This window comes from Ischnura elegans, chromosome 1 (assembly GCF_921293095.1).
Source record: "Ischnura elegans chromosome 1, ioIscEleg1.1, whole genome shotgun sequence".
Lineage (NCBI taxonomy): Eukaryota > Metazoa > Arthropoda > Insecta > Odonata > Coenagrionidae > Ischnura > Ischnura elegans.
Window position 1 is genome coordinate 94625331 of NC_060246.1, and position 22578 is coordinate 94647908.

The 22578-nt window shown below is 37.2% G+C and overlaps 4 protein-coding genes across 5 annotated transcripts in view; 1 reads left to right on the top strand and 3 right to left on the bottom strand.

Moving 5' to 3' along the window:
- The window catches only part of LOC124166471 (FAD synthase-like), a 32381-nt gene extending 26116 nt beyond the window's left edge, over positions 1–6265 (bottom strand). For both annotated transcript variants that reach the window (XR_006866440.1, XM_046544004.1), the window contains exons 1-3: positions 5940–6265; positions 5707–5801; positions 3165–3288 (exon numbers count right to left, since the gene is read on the bottom strand). Coding sequence is in view for 1 of the 2 variants with exons in the window: in XM_046544004.1 (XP_046399960.1) it covers positions 3165–3288; positions 5707–5801; positions 5940–6159 (439 nt within the window). In the remaining variant the exon portion in view is untranslated. The remainder of the gene's footprint in view (positions 1–3164; positions 3289–5706; positions 5802–5939) is intronic.
- Positions 6266–6355: 90 nt separating this feature from the next.
- Positions 6356–18063, top strand: LOC124166512. Its single transcript, XM_046544058.1, has 5 exons — positions 6356–6584; positions 6659–6738; positions 6820–6944; positions 7500–7576; positions 17381–18063. Exons 1-5 carry the CDS (start codon positions 6446–6448, stop codon positions 17539–17541), a joined length of 582 nt encoding a protein of 193 aa, XP_046400014.1. The 5' UTR covers positions 6356–6445; the 3' UTR covers positions 17542–18063.
- The window catches only part of LOC124166482 (hyaluronidase-like), a 29291-nt gene continuing 24295 nt past the window's right edge, over positions 17583–22578 (bottom strand). Inside the window, exons 6-8 of the transcript XR_006866441.1 lie at positions 20920–21176; positions 20645–20829; positions 17583–17751 (exon numbers count right to left, since the gene is read on the bottom strand). The gene's annotated coding sequence lies outside the window, so the exon portion shown is untranslated. The remainder of the gene's footprint in view (positions 17752–20644; positions 20830–20919; positions 21177–22578) is intronic.
- LOC124157280 (phosphatidylinositol-glycan biosynthesis class X protein-like) lies at positions 20594–21112 on the bottom strand. The gene is made up of 2 exons (XM_046531914.1): positions 20920–21112; positions 20594–20829 (listed from the first exon to the last, which is right to left on the bottom strand). Exons 1-2 carry the CDS (start codon positions 21110–21112, stop codon positions 20594–20596), a joined length of 429 nt encoding a protein of 142 aa, XP_046387870.1.

Here is a 22578-nt window from a genome sequence, read left to right on the forward strand (position 1 = left end):
AGATAGAGACATCAAATTACGCCGCTAATCTATGATTCAGGGAAATGTTATTCCGCTTGCAATGTTAGCCGATGAACGCTGGCAAATTCGTGCAATGGCCATCACGAATGCATTGAAATCGAAAGAAACTCAGCAGGAGGAATCGAGGAAATTCGAATTTTCCAAAGCTAACCCTCGATGGAGTGAAGAGTTCTCGGGATCGCCACCGGGTCAGGAACTCCATATCTGCCGACGATTCGATGTCCAACTCGGTCATCGTCCTCAATGCTGTGAATGAACACTTCACAGCATTGAGGACGATGACCGAGTTGGACATCGAAACGTCGGCAGATATGGAGTTCCTGACCCGGTGGCGATCCCGAGAACTCTTCACTCAGTCCATTCGCCGGGAAAGCACAAAATCTTTCTAAACTTCGATGCTCAAAATTATATTGAATTGGTTGACTGGGAATCAAATGAGGTAAATCAACCACCAATAGTAGCTGGGATGGCAAACAAAAACTTGGAAGACCTTGTTACGGAAAGATCTGTATTAGAAGTACCTACCTTTTCCCTGCCATACACAAGCAGTTGAAAGGATGGTATAAAATGATAATGTTAGCATCAAAATCCGTGTGCAGTATAGAACGCAGGCATGGATGGGCATTATCGTGCATAAGAATTGGAGAAATTCAGCTGAAATTTGAAAAAAATCACAAAATAATTTTGTCAGAGTAACTGATGTGCTTTCACAATCGTGTCCTTCGGAAGGTTGGCTTGGGGGGGACACGGGTGTAACTCGATGGTAGCCTCTTCCTCGTGGTGAGTTCTGGGTAGTTTCTTTACGAAACTAGCAGGGAGCTACTTAGTGAAATGCTTGGTGTTCAGGTTCTGTTTTTTCTCAGCCTTGGCTGAATTTCTTGTTGAAAATAGCTCCACAGGTACGTTATTCGTCATTATGATTGATGTTAATTTCAAATAATTTACCTTATTAATACTTTTGGTGGGATTATTTACTACCATATGATGATTTATTTGATAAGAAATGAAATTCAATCGAAATAAATATTATTTTACCTGCAATTTAGCCCCCAAAATGGAGTTTTAGAAATGTAGGCAAAAATGAGTTGTGTTGTGCGGGTGGTCTATACTATAATTTTGTTGTTAATTCATAGACTTTTTTTAACCATAGATTTTGTCAAAAAAACTTCAAATTTCATTTTCATGAACTATAAACATGTATACACTCTTTGATATTATCCATTATCCCATATTTTCATAAAACCCGTCTTAATAGCCGTTTGATTCTGAAATCAGCCTGATTTTTCGCAAAATTTTAAACTTTAGAGCTCGGGCGGCAGTGGTTAATATTATCCGATTTGAAAAAAATTTTGTGTGCGAGATCCTTATATCACTTCGCAACTTTCCCGCATAGGGCAAATTTGATCAGGAAAAAAAACCTTTTTTCGGCCCACCCTAGTGGACATACTGAACAACTCACCCACTCACAACAGAACACAACACAACAGTGAGCAGTACCAAGCGAGGTGTACTGACCGAGTAGCCTGGCGACCTCGTGTAATAAGCTCCGTATGCTACAACGCAGCGTCGCCAGTATGGGTAGCCAGTGGCGACCGGAGTGGCGACGGGGCTCGGTAGCCAGTCAGTCGCCAAAGTGTGGCTACATCGCTGGCTACCCTCGTGTAATAAGGCCCATAAGAATCAATGACCCACGACAAGCTGGGTAGCCAGGTTCGTCGCTGGCGACGTCGCCTGGCTACCTCGTCTAATAAGGGCCTTACAGCATCATCAGGTACAAATATATCAACTGTACAACGTCTTAAATAGGAAAGACAGGATGGGGATGGTGAGACGGAAAGGCGGGGGAAGGGGAAGAAAGGAAGGGAAGGGTGTACAGTCAAGGTGCTTGGAAAAACCGAGGACACCCTTCCCTTCCTTTCTTCCCCTTCCCCCGCCTTTCCGTCTCACCACCCCCATCCTGTCTTTCCTATTTAAGACATTGCACAGTTGATATATTTGCACCTGATGATGCTGTAAAGCGAAACCAGTAGTTCCAATAAATTTACAATTGTGGAAATTGCTCCTGCTTTTTCAATTTTCATTATCCTTCACTAATTTAGCTGTATCAAGAAAAGTAAAAATCTACTGTCCACATGTGCTTACAAACTTTAAACAATATAAAAAAATACAAAGAATACTATGCTCATACTTACATTTTAACTTTTTGAACTTGGGTATTATTAAACAGATCGTCCTTCATTAAAATATGAGCTAGCAAACTTGGCTTTGGAAATATCCTTATCCGTCACTGTCTATACAACTTTAAAATATTCTTTTGCATTAATCTCAGCTGTTTCCTTTTACTCCCTTTGGTATTGCCAGACAAAATCTAAAGGAAATCAACATCACACCAATCACATTCAGTTGCCTCATTACATCAAAATATTTGAAATTTTGGCTTTTTCAATGTCCAATATTTTACCTCCTATTGAACATACAGTTGAGGACCTCAAATCCAGAAAGCGCCGGACCGAAGGGCTTCTGGATTTCTGGTTTTTCTGGATTTCTGGTCTTCATAGTATATTTAGTGAATTAATTAATTTATACATGAGCTCAGGCTCTTGTACTTGATATTTGATATCCTTATGTGTCCCTGACTAGGTTCTTAGCATATTTCCATAGTATGTGCTAGCTTCCTACTCATCCCAGAACAAGGCTTGGAGAGTGGTGCCATGAGGTGGCAAGTCAAAACACTGTGCAGAGGAATTTTCAAATGTTCTGGATTTCGGGTTTTCCGGGTTTCGGGATTCCGGATTTGAGGTTCTCAACTGTATTTCAAAATTCTCTTTGTTCCGCAGAGTTTCTTTGCATAAATTACCATGAAAATAAATGTATTATTGAATTACAGCATAGGAAAATTCCCAGTTGGGTGGCAAAACAAAGGAACAGAAAATATAGATCCATTGGATATGATTTTCCTACAGAATTTTTAAGAAAAATAAACCATGAGTAGGCTTAAGTTCATTATGCTTCCTTGAGAATAAAACACTAAGTCCTATAAGAGAAATGGATTAGTGAATTGCTAATGAAGACGTTCACACAACACATAAATTATGGTGAAGCCCTTGCTCTCCATCCTAAGAAGGAATGCACAGGATAATTACCTTCATATGTAACATCATCATGAGTAGGCCCAATTCCACCAGTTGTGATGACAAATGTGAAATTATTTGAGAAAGTTTTCACCTCATGACTTATTTCATCCACGTTATCGCCAATAACTGACACCTGGAAAAAGTGTTGGATTTTAATGCCTCAACAAAGTAAATATAGATATTATCAGCCAAATTCCACTGCTATACACAATGACACATGCAGCTCTGAGATGAATAAAATACCATGAGTTTCAATGCACAATATATTTTTGAAAAGCAATGAAATCTGAAATATTTAGGAAACAAATACTACCGTTTACAATTACAGGAACTAAAGGGAAGTGTTTTCACTCTCAAAACATTCTCAGTCAATACAATTTCGATCACAAGATTTTAATATTAATTTATTTTTTATATGAGACATTCACCATGAATGCTATTTAACTTGAAATATAACATTTTTAATTTGAGAGCTTAATCGTTCATTGAATCAACTAAATTTATGGTACTGGTTTTGAAGTAAAAATACATTCAATACATCCCATTCAAGCATGCCTCTCCAATTACAGCATTGGTGAGGTGATGCTGCAAAATGGGAAGACACAATGGCTTCTCAGCATCCATGTCTAGTACAAATTTGTGCCTATTCCTATGCTAGTTAACTAGCATAGGAATAGGCACACGAAAATTATTCAAATAAAAGCTGTGCAAACATTAGGATGTAAACCTGACGTTACTACTGATGCTCAGGCAGTGAAACAGACGGCCGCCGACATGCTCCTTAACACAGCCTCGTCACAGAAAATGTCAAAATATTCTGAAAACTCTAAAATCCACCAGTATAACTAACCTTAACCACTCCTTAACTAATAAAATAACCAAATCATTTAAGATTAGGAAATAAAAGCTGTTAAATGAAAAAAACTTTGAGCAAAATAGTCAATAGCAAAAATATAAAGCTCTAGAGAAATATTGATGGCCCAAAGAGAAACATGGGACATCAATGCCAGAGGAGTCAATAATAGCGTGGCCATCAGTTCTTAGAAAATCTAATCCCATGCATGCATGCCTCTCCCATTATAGCATTGGTGGTGTAATACTGCAAAATGCAAAGACACAATGGCTTCTCAGCAGCCATATCTTGTACAAACTAGCATAGAAATAGGCACATGAAATTTATCCATGTTAAAGTTATGCAAACATTAGGAGGTAAAACCTGATGTTACTACTGATACTCAGACAGTGAAACAGACTGCTTAACCTAATCGAGAAGCACCTGTAATACAGGACTTCCACTCAGAATCAAAAAGAATGATTGAGAGCATTACACAAAAAGGGGTTTGTTGGATTTTTGGGGAATAGGTAGCTTCCCACAGTATAACACAATATGTATTGCCAAATATGCAGTGCACAAACTTGCATTTCCAAACAACTTTATTTCACTGACTTTGGCACCAGATTACATTCTCATCAATAAGAACATTTTCCAGGAGGATGAAAACCTCAACTATTAAAAACCCCAGCTTGCTCAACGTAGGAGCAGCAAGCCTATCCCACGAAACAATGGAATGGCACAACCGTAAATGCATCTGATGAAGTGGTATTGCCCTGGATTTATTGTTTACCAACTACTTTAGAATATGAAGGGTCTCAAATAGCCAGGAAGAATTAGAGCCATTTTCAACATCAAAACGCTAATTATCTGGAATTCGATCAATGCAAAAAAACATGCAAGTGTACATAGGAGATGTTAATTTGAGGTAGTCACGTATCGGAGAATGGCATTTTAAGTGCAGATAACTGTCATAAATAAATGTATGGCCATTCTAAATAAGTCAAAAATCCCACTATCCTCGCGAGGAAAATATAAAAAATGACCTTCAGAGAATTTACAGGGCTTAACCACAAGACTTGGGTATTACGGACAGTTTTTACGTAAGATCTGAGAAAGAGGATTTCCAACCCAGGTTGGGTGGCTTCCAGGTGATGGTCCAGTACCTCCCAGAAGGAAAAATACTATTTGAAACATATCACAGATCCACTCACCTTACTTTCATGAAAAAGAGGAGAATAAAACCGGAAACTTGTACGAAAAGCCCCGTTTCGGCCTCTGGCTGGCACATAAGCCATATAAAAGCAAGAAGCTGGGATACCCTAGAACCTTTCTACGCAACAATAGCGACCTTGACGGTTTTAATAAGGTGCGGGCAGGCATGCATTCTTACTTCGGTGCTCATTCATGAATGTAATTAGGCTTTCATGCCAATTGAAAAGTCGAGGCTGGTGGAAGTCTTCTTTCCCAAGAATTCTAACTAAACATTGAAATGACCATTTATGGCACTTAAACAGGAAAGAAGAGCAAATTTAAGACCAGAAAGACTTTTGCCAGAGTCAACGCCGATGTAAAGATAAAGTTGGCCTGAGTTTGGGCAATCATTGTGAAGGTTGGTGAACTTCGGATTACAACATTCATGACATAAAACAATAAATGAAGAATTAACACGTGAGATAGTTGATTTTGAATACAGTATCTACACATGAATATACACACCTTCACGAGTTTAACCCCCTGTCCATAAAGTCCTTTGGCAATAAAATTTGTGTTTTCATCCACAACTTGACCCTTCAGTATCTCATCCCCGATAACTAGGGGGGAAAAAATAGTGAGTCCTCCTTGAAGAGCCTTAGGTACAGTAGAATATCAATATGTGAACAAATGTGTTGTATACAGCATCCGCGAGGGCCAATCCTCGCCGTGGATGAATAAAGATATGCAAGACAAACCTATCAGCCCCGCCGTCTGATGATTAGCTTGAGTATTGGAACAGAATCTCCTGGTTTGATTAAGAACCTGGCAAATAACGTAACGTCCGCTCCCATGCCGACAGTACGAGGCGTTGCGAGTGAAGAACTCAATAAGCATAACCACCCGCAAATAAGCAATATATTTTATAGTAGAGCAGTCTCTAGTATTCCCTTCGAGTTCCCCCCAACTTGGAACCATTACGTGAACAAAAGAATAACGAAAATTTTAATTTACGGAAACAATACAAAAATCATCTTTTGCTCGCTAATTTTTCACAAAATTAAGAGGATATTGACGATTTTGATTCAATGAAAGTAATATATAATGATAAATTAAGATATTAATGCTTTTAACTGATGGAAGCGAAAATACATTACTCCGCATCCTCCAGCAATAAACAAGTGACTGATGATAAATCTTTACTGGTATTTGAGTTTGAATTTTGCCGCACTTGTGGGCTTATATGGTGTGAAGCGAGAGAAAAATGTCAGCACTATCCGATGATTTTAGCGGCTATGTTAAAGCTATATCCCTAATTTTTAAATCAGATGATGTAACTCGCGTTCTGAATTCATTAGACGACTTGGTTCTGACTCCGGGTGACCTGAAAAAGGAAGAATCACGTACGTACATGGTTTATAATTTTGGTACTCAAGTGTATCGTGATTTTCGGCTAACCATAACTTTATTCCTATAGAATTGAAGCGTGCCCTTGAGCTAGAAGGGAATGAGATACTCAGAGAGGAGGAAGTTACAGATAAATTGACTTCAGACATTGTGAGTACTGGACACAGTCATTTAAGGTTTTACTAAACCCCATAAGAGCTTTGAACGTATTCTTCATTTCTGTTACTTCAGAGAAAATTGGATCATGAGTACCAGTGCTTGGAAAGGGAGATTCTTGCTGTTGGAGTAAACATCGATGAAAAACGTAAGGAAAAGATTCCTTGTAAAGAGGATGAGGATACTTTAAAAAAGACGAGGTAAGAACGAATCCTTCGCTTCCACCGTATTTCACATCTAACTGATAGCTTTTGTAGTCGACGTTTATGTTTGGACATCTTAAGATTTTTTAGCCGACATGTCATAACTTCAGTGTCCTGGACAGGGCCGGATTTTACTTTAAGTTAACTAGGCTTCAGCCTAAGGCCTAAAATTGTGTTCACATAAATAGCACTGAGCTGATATTCAGAATTTCTCATATTAAGAAGTCACTGTATATGATAGAATACAATTGTAGCTTACAGTTAAAGTCAAAGTACTTATGCATTTATTGTGACATTAATTTATGGACATTGCTGTGTTAATACCTTTAATTAAAATAAGTAACAATGGCTTAATTCATGAGTGGAAATTATTTCCTCATTTTTTCCCTGACAAAGCCATTCATAAATATGTCAATCAAATTGAATGAAATCTATTGATGTGGTTGAAATTGGATTGAATATTTACTGAAGTCTTGAAATTTTTCCTTTAAAAATCCTAAAGGAGAGATAAAAAGTATTTATGAAAAAAGTGAAACCATTACACATTTCCAGGAAAATGCTGAGGCTGTACAAGGATATCACAAATCTCCGGTGGGACTACTCAGCCCCTGAGAATGTAATTAAAGGATGTATCCTTTACTAACGAGTTATATATAGGTTAATTAATTAATATCTCCAGCTCAAAAAATTTGCTGAAAGAGGAGTAGTCATATATTTATAGATTATGGTTTTAAACTATGAAAAGGTATGAGTTGACAGGAAATGTTGACTGCTCCCTAACTTTCAATTGATTTTATATTTTAAAACCTATCTGTCACTTGTTGTGTAGTTAGGTTCAGTCATGACTGGCCAAGTCAGAACAAATACTTTGTGCAAGGTTTGTTAAGAACAAATTTGCTATTATAGATGGCATCCATTGATGGGTCATTCCATGTGAATTCAACACACCACTCAACCCGGCCACCTCAGATTTCTTTCAAATTTGGTGTATTCAATGGTACTGGTGAGTGATGGAAAAATACCAATTTGTAGAGGTCAATGATGATTTTTACAAAAGTTACAGGTCCGCAAATGTTGTGAATTTGTCGAAATTTCAGTGTGTCTCCCTAAAGATAAATGACTATAATTCCGGTTCTATTCAAGGTAGAAAAATAAAACTTATGGTTTTGGAAAGGTAATATATAGGGCTTTACAATGATATACAACACGGCCTATTTATAATAATTTTAATATTCGAGGTCATTGACCTTGACATTTGACCTTGAATATCTCAAAACACCCCCCCTTCAATTTTTTTTATAAAAATATATGTTAATGCTCATTCATTTTTCTACACGCATACAAAATATCAAGATGGCACACTTAGGGCGTCATGCCCAAAAAAATATTTGTCTACAGAACTACACAAGCAAAATGCAAGAAGTACCACTTAAATATGAAATGCCCATTGTTGAACGGTATAGGTCATGGCTATATCATTACAGTGTTACAGAAAACAATGTGATGGGTAGCTTCAATGAAAATACAGTTCAAATTGGTAAAATCCAGGGGTGGTTCCAAAGAGGAGCTAGGGGGGGCTAATCCCCCTTTTGGTATCCAATTTACACTAGATAAAATGGTAATTTTTTCGGGCCCCCTCCACTAGGTAGCTTCAATGAAAATATAATAAAACTTGGTTTCACCTCACCTCATAAGTTTCCAATTAAATTGTTGATGTTCGCCAGGTCTGATTCAGGGAGACTGTATGTCCTTCCAGTTTGTTTCAAAGGATCGAGCCTTGTGAGAATGTCATATCTTTTGATGATATGACTGTCTGGTTTGGTATGGAACACAAACGATGGAGATGGTCCATGTGGGTGCAAGAATCAGGTTTGTACTTCATCTGTGTCTTGGGAAGTGTGTTCGACATATGCAACCCACCAGTGATTATTGCATAAACAAGCAACGAATGTATGTCTGTAAACAGCATTTCTCTCACCACAGCTGTCACTGACTCTGATGAGATGGAATATGCCTTTGTCTTCACTATACCTTTTTTAATAGGTATGACACAATGAAGTTTATGGGTACCTACCAGGAATCGTCCTAGTATTTTCGAAACGATGCTTTAGCTTGGCCATGTCTTCATCGTGATGGGTAGTCGGTGTATAATTGAAGGTACATGAAGGGATATTTAATTTGCTCCACTGAAACAATTCTCATGCTGTCAATATGTGGTTATCGAAAGGTCTCTTGAGGCTGTCAAGTGTGGCTAGTCTTTTTACGGTCCCTGCAACACCATCACAAGGTACTTTGCCATGAGCTGTAGTAAAAAAATGCCATTCTGCAGTGACATCAAAGTCTTCCTGATGGTAGCTCAGATTAATGAAATTCTTTCTATTTTTATATTGGGCAGCACATCCACCGGAAAAATAATAAATGTGCTTTGGAGTTGAAAAGTGGCATTTCAGGAAATTGATGAAATTGCGCTGGAAACAATACACACATACGGTATCATGGTGAAGGCAGTCAGATATTTCTACATATGACACATGTTGTATTTTATTAGATGTAACGTCTCGATAGTAAGCCACGAATGGATGAATTGTGGCCTGTGAGTTATTCCAGTGAAATCCTTGAAGTTCATCTTGAATGATGAAGGAGTAATTCTCTGCAAAATCACAAACCACAAGATATTCATTCACTTTGAGTTCTTCTTTAGTAGTTTTAAAGAATTGTGACTGCTGTTGTGTTATGAATGAGTGTGGTATTAGCTGCTTTAAACTGGATGAAAATGCCTCTAGGAAATCATCCGTTGATTTTGTTAAAGTCTCTAAAACTGCCCTGCCAGTGGTTAACCAACACTTGTACGAAACTTCATCTATGCCATTTCTACGGAAGAGTTCAAAGAGATAATCATTTAGTTTTTCTGCACATGGACAATAGGGACATGCACCTAAGAAGCAGGCTGGAAGAGCGGGATTGCATGTAACAAATGCTAAACAATGCTTGTATGATGGTAACGTATGTTCTTCGTGCTTGGTCAGCTCCTTTAATTTACATCCTTCAAACATCAACTTAAAATTTTGGTGGAGACGCAAACACAAACAGAATGGGTTCCACTAGCACCCGCAAAAACACAGTGCTTCGGCTGCAATTCACAAAATTTGGAGATTCCAATTTTTAAATCTGGATATGTTTCCTTGAAATATCTGTACATTTCCTTGAGATTGTGCAACACTAGCTGCTTCTGCTTATGCAGTCTAACCCCATTTTCTTTCACCGACACATAGTCCTTTTTTCCTGGCATCATACGGCTCATGTTATAGTCACAGTAAAAGTCACGTACACATCGAACTGTTTTCTCACATAATGTCTTACCTGGCTTTGGATTTGGTGTTACTAAAATACCATATTCTGCCACTAATTGTTTGGCTCTCCGTACAATGTAATCTGAGGCAGAAAATTCTTTCATGGTTTTCCTAACACTCCAGCTCTTCGGAAGCACAGTCAGAATCTGTATCTTGTCACTTACACTGTCTGAACTATGAAACTTATCTTTGAGCTGGGCTATGATTTCACTTTCTGCATGTTCAACACTCTCTTTTTCAGGTTGCTCCAAATAAGTATGCTCCAAAACTGAGGCTACCTTTTTCAATTTTTCTTTTGGGTAATTTTTCTCATTTTGAAGTCTCTTTTTCTTCACAGGAGATGCACCTAAACACTGAAGGCTACTATTTAAATAATCCAGGGCAATAGCAGGTGCTATTTCATCTTCACTTACATCTTCTTCGGAAGTTCCTGGCATAGCTGAGGCTACTTCAGCATGTTCTGATAACTTCTGTGATAATTTTTTTCGGCATTTACTGCAAATTTTCCCACCTATCAATACATTAGGTGATTCATTTGCCATCCAATCCTGAACGTCTCTCAAATTTTTCTTTACTCTTGCATGGCCTTCTTCTTTAAATGGATTGCAACAGTACATTTTTGACTTGAAAGCCATTTTTCACTAACTAATCTTTCACATAAAAGAAATAGTGCTAAAAATCACTTATGCACTTCACCACTCAAGCGTGACTATAAATGCCCGTAGTTCCTCTCTAAGCGTGCGAAACTCACTGTATGCGTCTTCTAAATGCCATGCCTAAAGTGTGGGCGATAGACCAAAGGCATATCCGAGTCTTTCATTAAGAATTCCTATCTCTTACACTTCCATTTGTGTACTTTTAGTAAGTGTGTATGAGATATATCTGCCTGCTTTCATTCTGTGCCTCTTCATTGCCTTCGTTTGCGTGCTCGTATTTTTTAATGATATTTTTTCCAGCTGATGCTAGGATGCTTCCTTTAGGAGCAGCGTCTGGTGGACACTCATAGAAGATATTCTTCCACTCACGCTCCGATTTATGTGTTTTCTTAGCGATTGTGTGCTCGGCATGGGGGCGCTGATTGCTTTCCTCTGTGGTTCATTATCATCTGCTTTTCTTTCTCTTTCATCCTGGCAATAATAGTGAAGGCATTGACCTGAATCTTGCAGCAGTGGAGGGGGCCCGAAAAAATTACCATTTTATCTAGTGTAAATTGGATACCGAAAGGGGGATTAGCCCCCCCTAGCTCCTCTTTGGAACCACCCCTGGATTTTACCAATTTGAACTGTATTTTCATTGAAGCTACCCATCACATTGTTTTCTATAACACTGTAATGATATAGCCATGACCTATACCGTTCAACAATGGGCATTTCATATTTAAGTGGTACTTCTTGCATTTTGCTTGTGTAGTTCTGTAGACAAATATTTTTTTGGGCATGACGCCCTAAGTGTGCCATCTTGATATTTTGTATGCGTGTAGAAAAATGAATGAGCATTAACATATATTTTTATAAAAAAAATTGAAGGGGGGGTGTTTTGAGATATTCAAGGTCAAATGTCAAGGTCAATGACCTCGAATATTAAAATTATTATAAATAGGCCGTGTTGTATATCATTGTAAAGCCCTATATATTACCTTTCCAAAACCATAAGTTTTATTTTTCTACCTTGAATAGAACCGGAATTATAGTCATTTATCTTTAGGGAGACACACTGAAATTTTGACAAATTCACAACATTTGCGGACCTGTAACTTTTGTAAAAATCATCATTGACCTCTACAAACTGGTATTTTTCCATCACTCACCAGTACCATTGAATACACCAAATTTGAAAGAAATCTGAGGTGGTCGGGTTGAAAATGCCACTTTTCTGTGTTGAATTGACGTGGATTTACCCTGATGTAGAAAGCAAAAAGGGGGTAGGGAGTATATGCATAGATTAATTAATATATTTATTGAATGGTCAGTTCCACTATTTTTTTGCTCTGATTCCAGTTTTGATTATTGGCATTGGTTCACTTCCCTTTTTATTGTTTCATTTTCAAAGCTGTAAATGGTTTTTGCCATCTTATCAAGAAAACTTACCTATCAAATATTCCACGATGTTATCTCTCAAGTGATTGCATCTACATCATTAAAAAAATTTCCTAATGTGTGTGACAATTATTACACCGTAAGCCGCAAAAATAGTGAATTACGCTCTTTGTCATAAAAATTGGAGAATTCGGACTTTTATTGGGTCATTCTATGACAGATTGTGGCTTTACTATTATGACATGATGCTATTTGGGTGTAATATTATGCACCCTTGATTTTTTTGGTGATAATAGGAAATAGCCTTGTTAGAAATTAGAGGCGGTGTAGCTAAGGAAACATGAAAGTGGCTTACAAATGCTCACTCAAGTTGATAAAAGTGGTCAATTTGCATGAAAAAAGATTTATTTGTCTATTTTGACTTATTTAAAACAGTGAGAGAATATTTAGGAAGGTTATTTGACTGTAATTGCCTGTCCAAAAGATCTTATCGAAGAGGGTATAAGAAACGGTTGTCTGCAAACTGTGACTAGGCTGACTGCAATAGATCAATAATATTAAATGTAAATCTTCAATTGACCAATTAGGTATATGTTATACCTTTTCCATTGCTCCAAAGTTTTGCAATATCTGTGGCAGGCAAGAGTAGTCCAGTATTCTCTAACCAGTTTTTTCTAAGCTTATGCTAATTATTACTTGTAAACTATAAGTATTTAAACATAAATGTAATTCAAAGAGTGTGAGAAGCAGATATTCATCTCTTTATAGATATGCATACCCAACTTACCTTTCCCTTTTGTAACCTCAACTCCCTTTTGCCATTTTCATGTCCCAATGAGTTTGATTCCCATTGCCATAGCATTGTTCTTGATCTTCACCTTGGATCAAAACATTGTAAATAAATACCCTAAGTTGACTTTTGACTTATTATCATCTTTCTATTGACAATTTGATGAGAATCATAATAGGTCGTATTTAGTTAGAGAAATAGTGGTGGTAGAATATTACACCCACAAGATACAGAATAGCCCTGCTAATTATAATGTTGTAGTGGGTTGAGATATGATTTTGACTTCAGTCCGGGTTCGTTGAATTTTTTTATAAATAACTGATTAAGTGTATCATATATAAATATGAATTTTTGTTGTACAATTTCATGATTCTCTGCCATAGTTTATGATCATTCGTGCCATAGAGTTAAATTTGAATAAATCACTAGTCGTATTTCCTTGTAAAAAGACTGATAAATTCTTCACCTCGGCAATCAATGTGAATTCCACTGCTATACATACATTTTGCCAGCTTGAAATACATGGCATATACTGCCAGAGCATATCTTCATTCAGTAGTATGAGGTTTGCTAGTGGTTATGGCTTCTCTGAAGTGCATTTTCCCATCCACTGCCATTAGGGATAGACTGCAGGTTCTTAACACCTAGCACCTTGACAACCACTACTATGCTTACAGAATAATAAACATACATATTAAATCATACATAATATGAAATACAATTAAATTTCTAATTTTCAATGCTGAAAACATAACTGAGAAGAGTGAAGGAATTTTTCATTAGCCGAGATAGTCCAGGAAAAATATACATTTTCAAACAGATATTATTGGATAAAGAGTCCTGATACCTTTCTTCTTGTCATATCCATAGTTGAACACAGCCAATTTAGGATTATGATGCTTTCATTAAATGGGCTTGAATAATGTATTTTATCTGACTTCCTTTTAAACTTAGAGCCTTCATTTTAAGCTTGTTAATGCAGTACACTCTCGTTATTACGAAGTTCACGAGAACGAAAATCTGGAGGTTCGTAATAACGAAGTTCGTATGAAGGTTTCTGTTAGGAATCGTCGAAAAAACCATGTGTGATAAACGTGATTAAATTACGCGGAAATATATATAAACAGGCAAATTTGTTTCAGTTTCGGCATGTGGCATGACGTAATCGAGGGTTGATATCCTCCCGAGTACAGTAAGTCCGATTTACGAACTAGATGCGTTCCAAGACCTTGTTCCTGAGTTGATAAACCTAGGGTCCGGCCGCTGAGAGTTGTCCGATGACAGGCAGAATAGTCTAGGTCGGGGCAGCGTTGCCAGGCAAGAAAGTGAAACGCCTACAAAGGGCTCCGTGGAGAAAGGAGACGGAAAGGACGATGAGCGTCAAGGACCCAGTGGAAGAATCACTTGTTTTGGGGATTCGAAGAAAGGGCATGTTTTAGTGGATCAGGCTTATTTCGCTGTTCTTTATGCATTTGACAACGTTGTATGACTAGGCGATGGTGTGAGGCGCATTTGGGGGACAGTGATTGGCTACAAACCGTGCTAGCGAAGGGTTATCCGCACCTCCTATTGTGCTGTCATCAGACAACTCTCACTGGTCGGACTGTATGCCAGGCATCAAGGAGTACGGTTATCCTGCAGAATGCAACACTTCATAACAATAGGGTGGTTTCCTTCATCAAAGAAAACGAAAGGCATTGATTGCGATTTGTTACCCACCATTAGTGTATTCATAATATACAAATTAATTTGTTTTAGAAATACCGGGTTGGACGAATGGCAATGGTCCATTTTTATCCTTATTTGAAAAGGGCCAGATTGGCGCCAATGCGATGCCACTCCACGTGACGTCACAGGGACCTAGTTTCTATACGAGAAGATAGGAGTTATACATCGTCTGAGGTTACCAATGCATGCATGAGGCGCAGAGCTCAGGGAAACATGTCTTAACAATCACTTATTAAAACTGGCTAAGGTCGGAAAGTTTTCCTCGCTTGATAAGTTCTTAATAATCCTTATTTAAGCCAAGCGCTACCAGCCAGCAGGGTACTAGGCTACCCGCTAGCAGCCTGCGTCGTATCAGCGCTAAGCCTCGCCTCAAGGTCACCTCGCAAGGCGGCAACGGGAACCAGATATATGTCACGTGGAGAGACTTCCCGACATTCATACTTAAGCGTCGCGTTTTCGCGCGCTTGAAAATTTTACCTTTTCATTTAATCGCGAAAAATAGATATCGTCATTTAAAAATCTAAAAGAGAGAAATACGTACTCCAGGAGTAATAACCTTTCAATTTAGGCAATAAAAAAATAATAGGAAACCACCCTATTGTGCGCTAGCTCACGATTGTGACGAACTGATCTAGCTGAGCGTGCAACGCAGCCGGAGCCAAAAGAAATTGCTCTCCGCGGCAAGGAACAACCAGGGGAAACGCTGGACAGTTCCTAACTTCACACCGGATTCAATGATACTTTGTTCAAATTATGCCCTATTATTATAAATGAGTACGATTTCCTCTACGCCGCATCGCGTAGCAACGGCCAAATCAAAAGGTGTCAAATTTGAAATTTTTGAATGATGGCATCTCTGAAAGTTCGTAAATCGAATGTGAGTAGGCAGAGAACTAACTGTACACCAAATTTACGAGCTGTAATGACTCTGTCAGCATGATTCTCCAGGAATGAAACTTATTATATGACGTTGCGTGTACGGTGAAGAAAGAACCATAAATGACGCTCTTGGTCACAGTACACGAGGAGAACTTAAACGCGGCGTGATTATTAAAACTTAGCGTAGTAAATATCCATCTAAATGCCATAGCTTATGCGTGGAACTTCGTGAAGTTCATTTTGTAACCGTCAGGACCGGGACTGAGGTTCATAACGTCATAAAAACGAAAACTTCGTAATGACTTTTCTTTTCCTTGAGCTTGGATGGGCCTTTTCGTTGGGACCAACGATTTGCTTCGTAAAAACAAGGACTTCGTGATAACATTGTTCGTATTAACGAGCGTCTACTCTAGTTTTCAAATGGGGTTTTCCAAAAATTATTTTGGTATCTATTATTTTTGACTTCCATTTAGATTCCAGTTCTAAGCTTGAGAGGCAAAGGAACCCAGAACCAAACCAATCCATCCTCAATCAAATGTGTAACATGATTTGACTTAATTGCTTTTTTTCTTTGCCATGAAGTCACAAAATTGTGTAGTGATATGCTTACATTATTTCTTTTAATATTGAATTACATTGTATAATGAACTCCATGTCAGTACTTTGTCTCATTGAATTTTATATTTACAATTTAATTTAAAGTTAAAAAATGGCTACTCAAGCACTGCTATAACAGCCCATGCTAAAATTCTGACTTTAAAATTCAATATCCAGAAAATATAGCAAAGAAACACATATTTACATACTTTATATAATCACAGGTTTCCATATTATCAGTGCATGGAATATACTTAGAGGAGAATTTTTGAAATTTTCATGGAAGTGACATTTTGTAAATTATGTTTGATTGAAACTTCAGGTAACTCAACCACAGCAAATTCTTCTCAATAAAAATTACTAATTGAATTGACTGATCTAATCAATTGGTAATTGATGTTGATAATTATAATTGAAATTTCAATGTCCCAGAATATTATTGTTAGAATTTTATGAAAAACAGTTTTTCATCTATAATTAATCAACAAAATAATTGGTGGTTCTTAAAATTATCTGTGAGGGAAATTAAAGGACCAGAATATTAATGGCAGGCTTAGCCTTTAGCCATCAAAATACTTAGTCATGTTTGTAACCAAAAAGTGGGTAGTAAATAACCACTAAGTCATAGTATGGCTTGACTGGTCTTATATCAATTTTCCTGCAAGCATTTATCTTTGCAGTAATTTCAAAGGCATTAGTAATTCTGGAATCAGAAAACTAACAATCATCATAAAAAGCTCTAAATTAGTTTTATCACTGGCGATATTACTACATTATTTTTAGAGTTATGTCCTTGTATAGGAAGTCCTGGCACCTTAGTCACATTAGGCTAACCAAAACTAATACCGCAATGCATAATCAAACCTGAAATTAGGTATGATCCTAAATCAAACTCATATTTTCTATCTGAATACATATACACTTAATATTGTTAAAAGTACATAATTAATTCATTTTTCTAGTTATATTTCTTCTATTCCCTCTATACAGTTTAATGTAGACGACATTTATGTTAATACTTTTCAAATTAAACATTCCTTAACCAACAGTCAGATGTCTACGGTAAGTCAAAGATGTACATTCATCCCTTTGAAATTCCATCTGATGATAAAGATGCTGTGGATAGGGTGTGGCAAGAAATTGAAAATGCATCTTTAAAAGCATCATTTGATACAAAAGGGAAGGAAAATGTTAATGATAATAAGAAAGCATGATGCCACTCTCCTGAATGTACCTAATTTGAAGAAAAAAGTGATTGTGCTCAGGTGTTCTAACTTATTAGCATCTTAAAATTTTATTGTTTCACTTACTGGACTTATGATATAATAACAACCTCCAAGTATCATTAGTAATGTAACAATTGTAACAAGTTGTTGGTGATCTATGTTTCCCACTGGAACTTCCAGAAGATTGTCATCAGTTGTCTGTAAAAAAAATATGATATTTTTCTATATTATTGACAATATTATATGCAAAGAGTAAGTATACTTGCTTATAAGTAAAAATTGACAATAATTATGATCCATGTAATGTAAATATTTATATATCTTATTAAAATGAAATTTCAGTAGCCTAATCTAACATTGTTATGATTACCTACTAATCTGGTAGGAGTCTGTAATTTAAGATATATATGTACCATATTTTATTTTCAAAAATATGTAGCTATCCAAACTCGAGGGTACATAATTATTTGTTTAAAAAAATAGTAATTTAACTTTCCCTATAGTCCTTCATTACTGGTAAATCATTTCAAGCAACATTGCTGTGACTTAAGATTGTGCCAGCTACAGAAATACTGTAATCACCTAATAACATAAGCCTTTTTCTTGAGATTGCTCTTCCACAGAACTAAAGGTTTACAGTGAAACCTCGATATAACGACACCCCACGGTGCACTAATAAACACTCGCTATAGCGAATTGTCGCTTTACCGGAGGTGGAGCAAATAATAGCCAATATTCCTGTTGTGAACAGATATACAGGAACAGGAGTGGTGCGGCGACAGACAAACATCTATCCGATAAACGTAAGCATAAATCCAGACGAAAGGCGATGTTTTTTTGCATCACTAAATTTCTTTACTCAAATAACGACTAACTATTCAAACAATTTATAAGCGCCGCACTGAGTAAAAATCATGCAAAGCAATGTTTCGTCATCATTATATTTATCGAACGACAGTTTACCACATAAATTTGAGACTGAGCACTAGAGCTGTGCGAGAGTCTCGTCTCGACGGTCGAGACGAGAAATTCATTTCTCGGCATTGTCGGGACGAGACTCTCGGCACGGCGAGACTCTCGCCTGGGTCGAGAGTCTTGACGAGAGTCGAGAAGTCTCGCCCCTTCGAGATTTCTCGACACCGGTCGAGACTCGCGGGCAAGGCGAGAAATTCCGATGAATACCGCATTCAGTCGTTAATAGAGATTACTGGGGTATCCCTTACTACTTTTATGGATTTATTCACACTATAAAAATATTTTATTTAATTGACAATTTAAGCGTATTTTATTACTTAATCAATCAAAATTGACTCGTAACCATGAACCTTAGTTACCATAAATAAACATTTCAAAAAGATATATAAAATTCTATTGAATTGTATAGAAAAGATAAAATATGCTTAAATTGTCAATGTCGATCTTATGTTACAACTATTTTTAGTTTTGGAAATATTTAATATAAAATTTGAATCATGGAGTGTAGGTCTTTAAATTGAAATGTAAATTGTGCCGACGTTTCCGTTTATTTACAATCCATTATCAGGGCTTGTAATGAAATTGAGCAAATAATTTTGATACACAGGCATGTTAAAGGGTTACATCAATGTTAAATATTATAGTAATATAATAGAAAAGAAGCATTCACTTGATAATTAAAAAAAAAGAATAGAACATCGTTTAATTCTATATAATTTTTTTTTTTGAAATGTTTATTTATGGTAACTAAGGTTCATGGTTACCAGTCAATTTTCCTTGATTAAATAATAAAATATGCTTAAATTGTCAATGTCGATCTTATTTTACAACTATTTTTAGTTTTGAAAATATATATGATGTCTTAAAATAATCTTTTAGCTAAATTATTTTCAATGTCTAAAATAGAAATAGCGTTATTTTTTCGGGGAGCCGGGAGTCTCGACGGGTGTCGAGAAATCTCGAAGAGGCGAGACTTCTCGAGTCTCGTCAAGACTCTCGACCCAGGCGAGAGTCTCGGCGCGGCGAGAGTCTCGTCCCGACAATGCCGAGAAATGAAATTCTCGTCTCGACCGTCGAGACTCTCGGGTGGTCGAGAGTCTCGCACACCCCTACTGAGCACTCCATTAACTTCATTTCTAACAGATCGCTAGCAATTACAGAGGTAAAGGAGTCTTCATGAAAGTCTTCCGGCGGTGAAACCCTCGCTATGGCGAGAGCCAACACCGAAAGGGTCTCGTAACAACGAGTTTTTTAACACGCTTATTATAGGGTCAATTGACGGTGCATCGGCTATCTCTCGTTATATCGGGGGTGTCGCTATAGCCCGTACTCGCTTTAACGAGGTTCCACTGTATATATTTTAATAAGTTATAACATTCAAATGAGAACCTTAGAACATGAAATCTTGTGGGTTACCTCCACTAAACACCCATAAATTGTGAAAACAGCATTACGTAAACTCATTATTAACTTTGTGATATTCCATTATAAGTTTTCTTGGATATTATACTATTACTTATACCACTGCTTTTTTACATAGTGTTATGTAAAAAAAAAGCAGTGGTATTGGTAATAGTGTAATATCAAAAAAAAACTGATGTCAAAGCCAAAAGAATGTTTGCATATTGACTGAATGAAAAGTAAATATAGGTGGCCAACTAAAATTATAATTTCTGCTACACCTATAAATGACCTTAAGTCTGCCTTTGGGAACAATAATCCAGTCACTAAGTAAAGCATAAGATTGTGATTACAAGCATGCTGTGCCAGATCCAGGATAGGGACAAGGGGAGTACTAGGTGGGACACATGGGGGGTAACCTCTCAGTAGTAATAGGGATCAGAACAAAATTGCTATTTTATACATTGTCAATTGGCTATCCCTAGCCTCTCTCTGGATCTGCCATTGCATTCACGAAAATGATGGTAGTGGTCCACTAATTCTCATAATGTTTTGAAGCAGGTGATGCTGTCACAACATTTACAATGTAGAGGAAATTTTCAGAATTAAGCATTTGTTATCAGAGAGATTTATGGACTGGACCTTTTTTAAGGGTATTACCTGGCTACAATGGAGACTTCATTACAAACAATTTTGAAAGCAAGCTGGACTCTACCTTAAGAGATTGAATGATGTTCCAGTCACAATAATCGCACATGTAGCAGCATGGGGCTTTCACAATATCAGTAGGCATCATTCCATTACATCTGACAAGCAGCATTGGATGCTTCAAATTAACAACTACTGAGCCACCACCACTTTTAGCGCTGTGATATCTCAAATGAAATGGGAACTCAATATCTGCAAATGAAAAGTTATTAATAGAGCAGAAATAAAAAATCAAATTCAGCTATACATTTTCATCGTAATTTCTCTAGTAAAATAACTAACTCAATTTATCCTTAAATTCCATTGCTGACTCGTTAAAGAACACTATAACCCTATGATCACCAGCATTTGGTTGAGCTGCTTCTATGTCCACATCACCAATAATTTGGATTTTGTGAGGGATTTTATTTGCACGCTGATATTCTTCAATTTGGTAAGGATCGACATATGCTCCACTAGGTATTGTTTGATCCATTGCCCATTCACATTCTTTGAATTCTGAGTGTAAATTTTCTACAGAAAAATTGGTAGCAAGGGTCCTGAAAATATATATACACAAGCTTTAGGAACAAGACAGACATAAATTTTAATTTTCTTGAATGAAAGCAGCATATAAATGAAGTCTGAAGTTAAAAATATGTACATCAATAAATGAACATTGACAACCTGCAAGCAAATAAAACAGAAAACCAAAAGATAAAGCAATAGGGTAGTTTCCTTCATCAAAGAAAACAAAAGGCATTGATGGCGATTCGTTACCCACCATTAGTGTATTCATAATACACAAATTATTTGGTTTTTGAAATACCGGTTTAGACGAATGGCAAGGGTCAAATTTTATCCTCATTTGAAAAAGGCCAGATTGGCGCCCATGCGATTCCACTCCACGTGACGTCACAGGGACCTAGTTTCTACACGAGAGGATAGGAGTTATGCATCGTCAGAGGCTACCAATGCATGCATGAGTCACAGAGCTCAGGGAAACATGTCTTAATAATCACCTATTAAAACTGGCTAAGGTCGGAAAGTTTTCTTCGCTTGATAAGGTATTAATAAACCTTTTTTAAGCCATGCGCTACCAGACAGGAAGGTACTCAGCTACCCGTTAGCATCCTGCGTCCTATCAGCGCTCAGAGCCTCGATCAAGGTCACCTACCAGGCGGGAGGGGGAACCAGAAATGCGTCGTACGGACTTTTTCCCTTCATTCCTACTTAGCCGTCGCGTTTTCGCGCGCTTGAAATTTTTCACTTTTCATTTGATCGCGAAAAATAGATATCGTCATTTAAAAATCTAAAAGTGTGAAATACGTACTCCAGGAGTAATAATCTTTCGATTTAGGCAATAAAAAAATAATAGGAAACCACCCTATTGCTTGTTCCATGAGCATTTTACGATGCGGTAAGTAAATGATGCCCAGCATCATAGAGACGGATAATTTAGGATTGGGATTATTTGAAAAAGGGAAAAATCTCCTGAAGAAAAGCAAAAAAATTATTGGAAAGATAAAACTAGAATGCCCATGTGATTCTGTGGCTGGTTTCAAATGTATTACACACTCAGAGTTAGACCTAATACAGTCGGATCCGGATTTAACGTCTTCGCATTTAACGTTTATTTTTTAGGGTCCCGATTCATTCCCTATTAGGGCAATGTAAAAATTATTCGTATTTAGTGTTTCCGCATTTAGCGTTTTTCCGCATTTATGGTCGTAAAAATTTTTCCCGCACAAGATTTTTTTGCCCGATTTAACGTTTTTTCATGACGGCTCATGCAAATGATTATCCAAATCTTCGAATTTCTGCTCATCAACAAGAAGAGTCTCATGAAAGTTTACCAAGAGTCAATAGAATCTACCGGGGAACGCTTATTCGACTGCTTTCTTCCGCGAATGCAGCGCTGGGACCTTCAACTCGCAAGCTAGGTAATTTGTCTTCTCGTAA

Excerpts from the sequence above, each read along its gene's own strand:
- LOC124166512 (XM_046544058.1), top strand. The coding sequence starts at position 6,446 with ATGTCAGCACTATCCGATGATTTTAGCGGCTATGTTAAAGCTATATCC. Across the intron at positions 6,739-6,819 it reads ATAAATTGACTTCAGACATT|AGAAAATTGGATCATGAGTA; the intron begins GTGAGTACTGGA and ends CTGTTACTTCAG. Across the intron at positions 7,577-17,380 it reads TGAGAATGTAATTAAAGGAT|ATGTCTACGGTAAGTCAAAG; the intron begins GTATCCTTTACT and ends ACCAACAGTCAG.
- LOC124157280 (XM_046531914.1), bottom strand. The coding sequence starts at position 21,112 with ATGGATCAAACAATACCTAGTGGAGCATATGTCGATCCTTACCAAATT. Across the intron at positions 20,830-20,919 it reads GGAATTTAAGGATAAATTGA|ATATTGAGTTCCCATTTCAT; the intron begins GTTAGTTATTTT and ends TTTCATTTGCAG.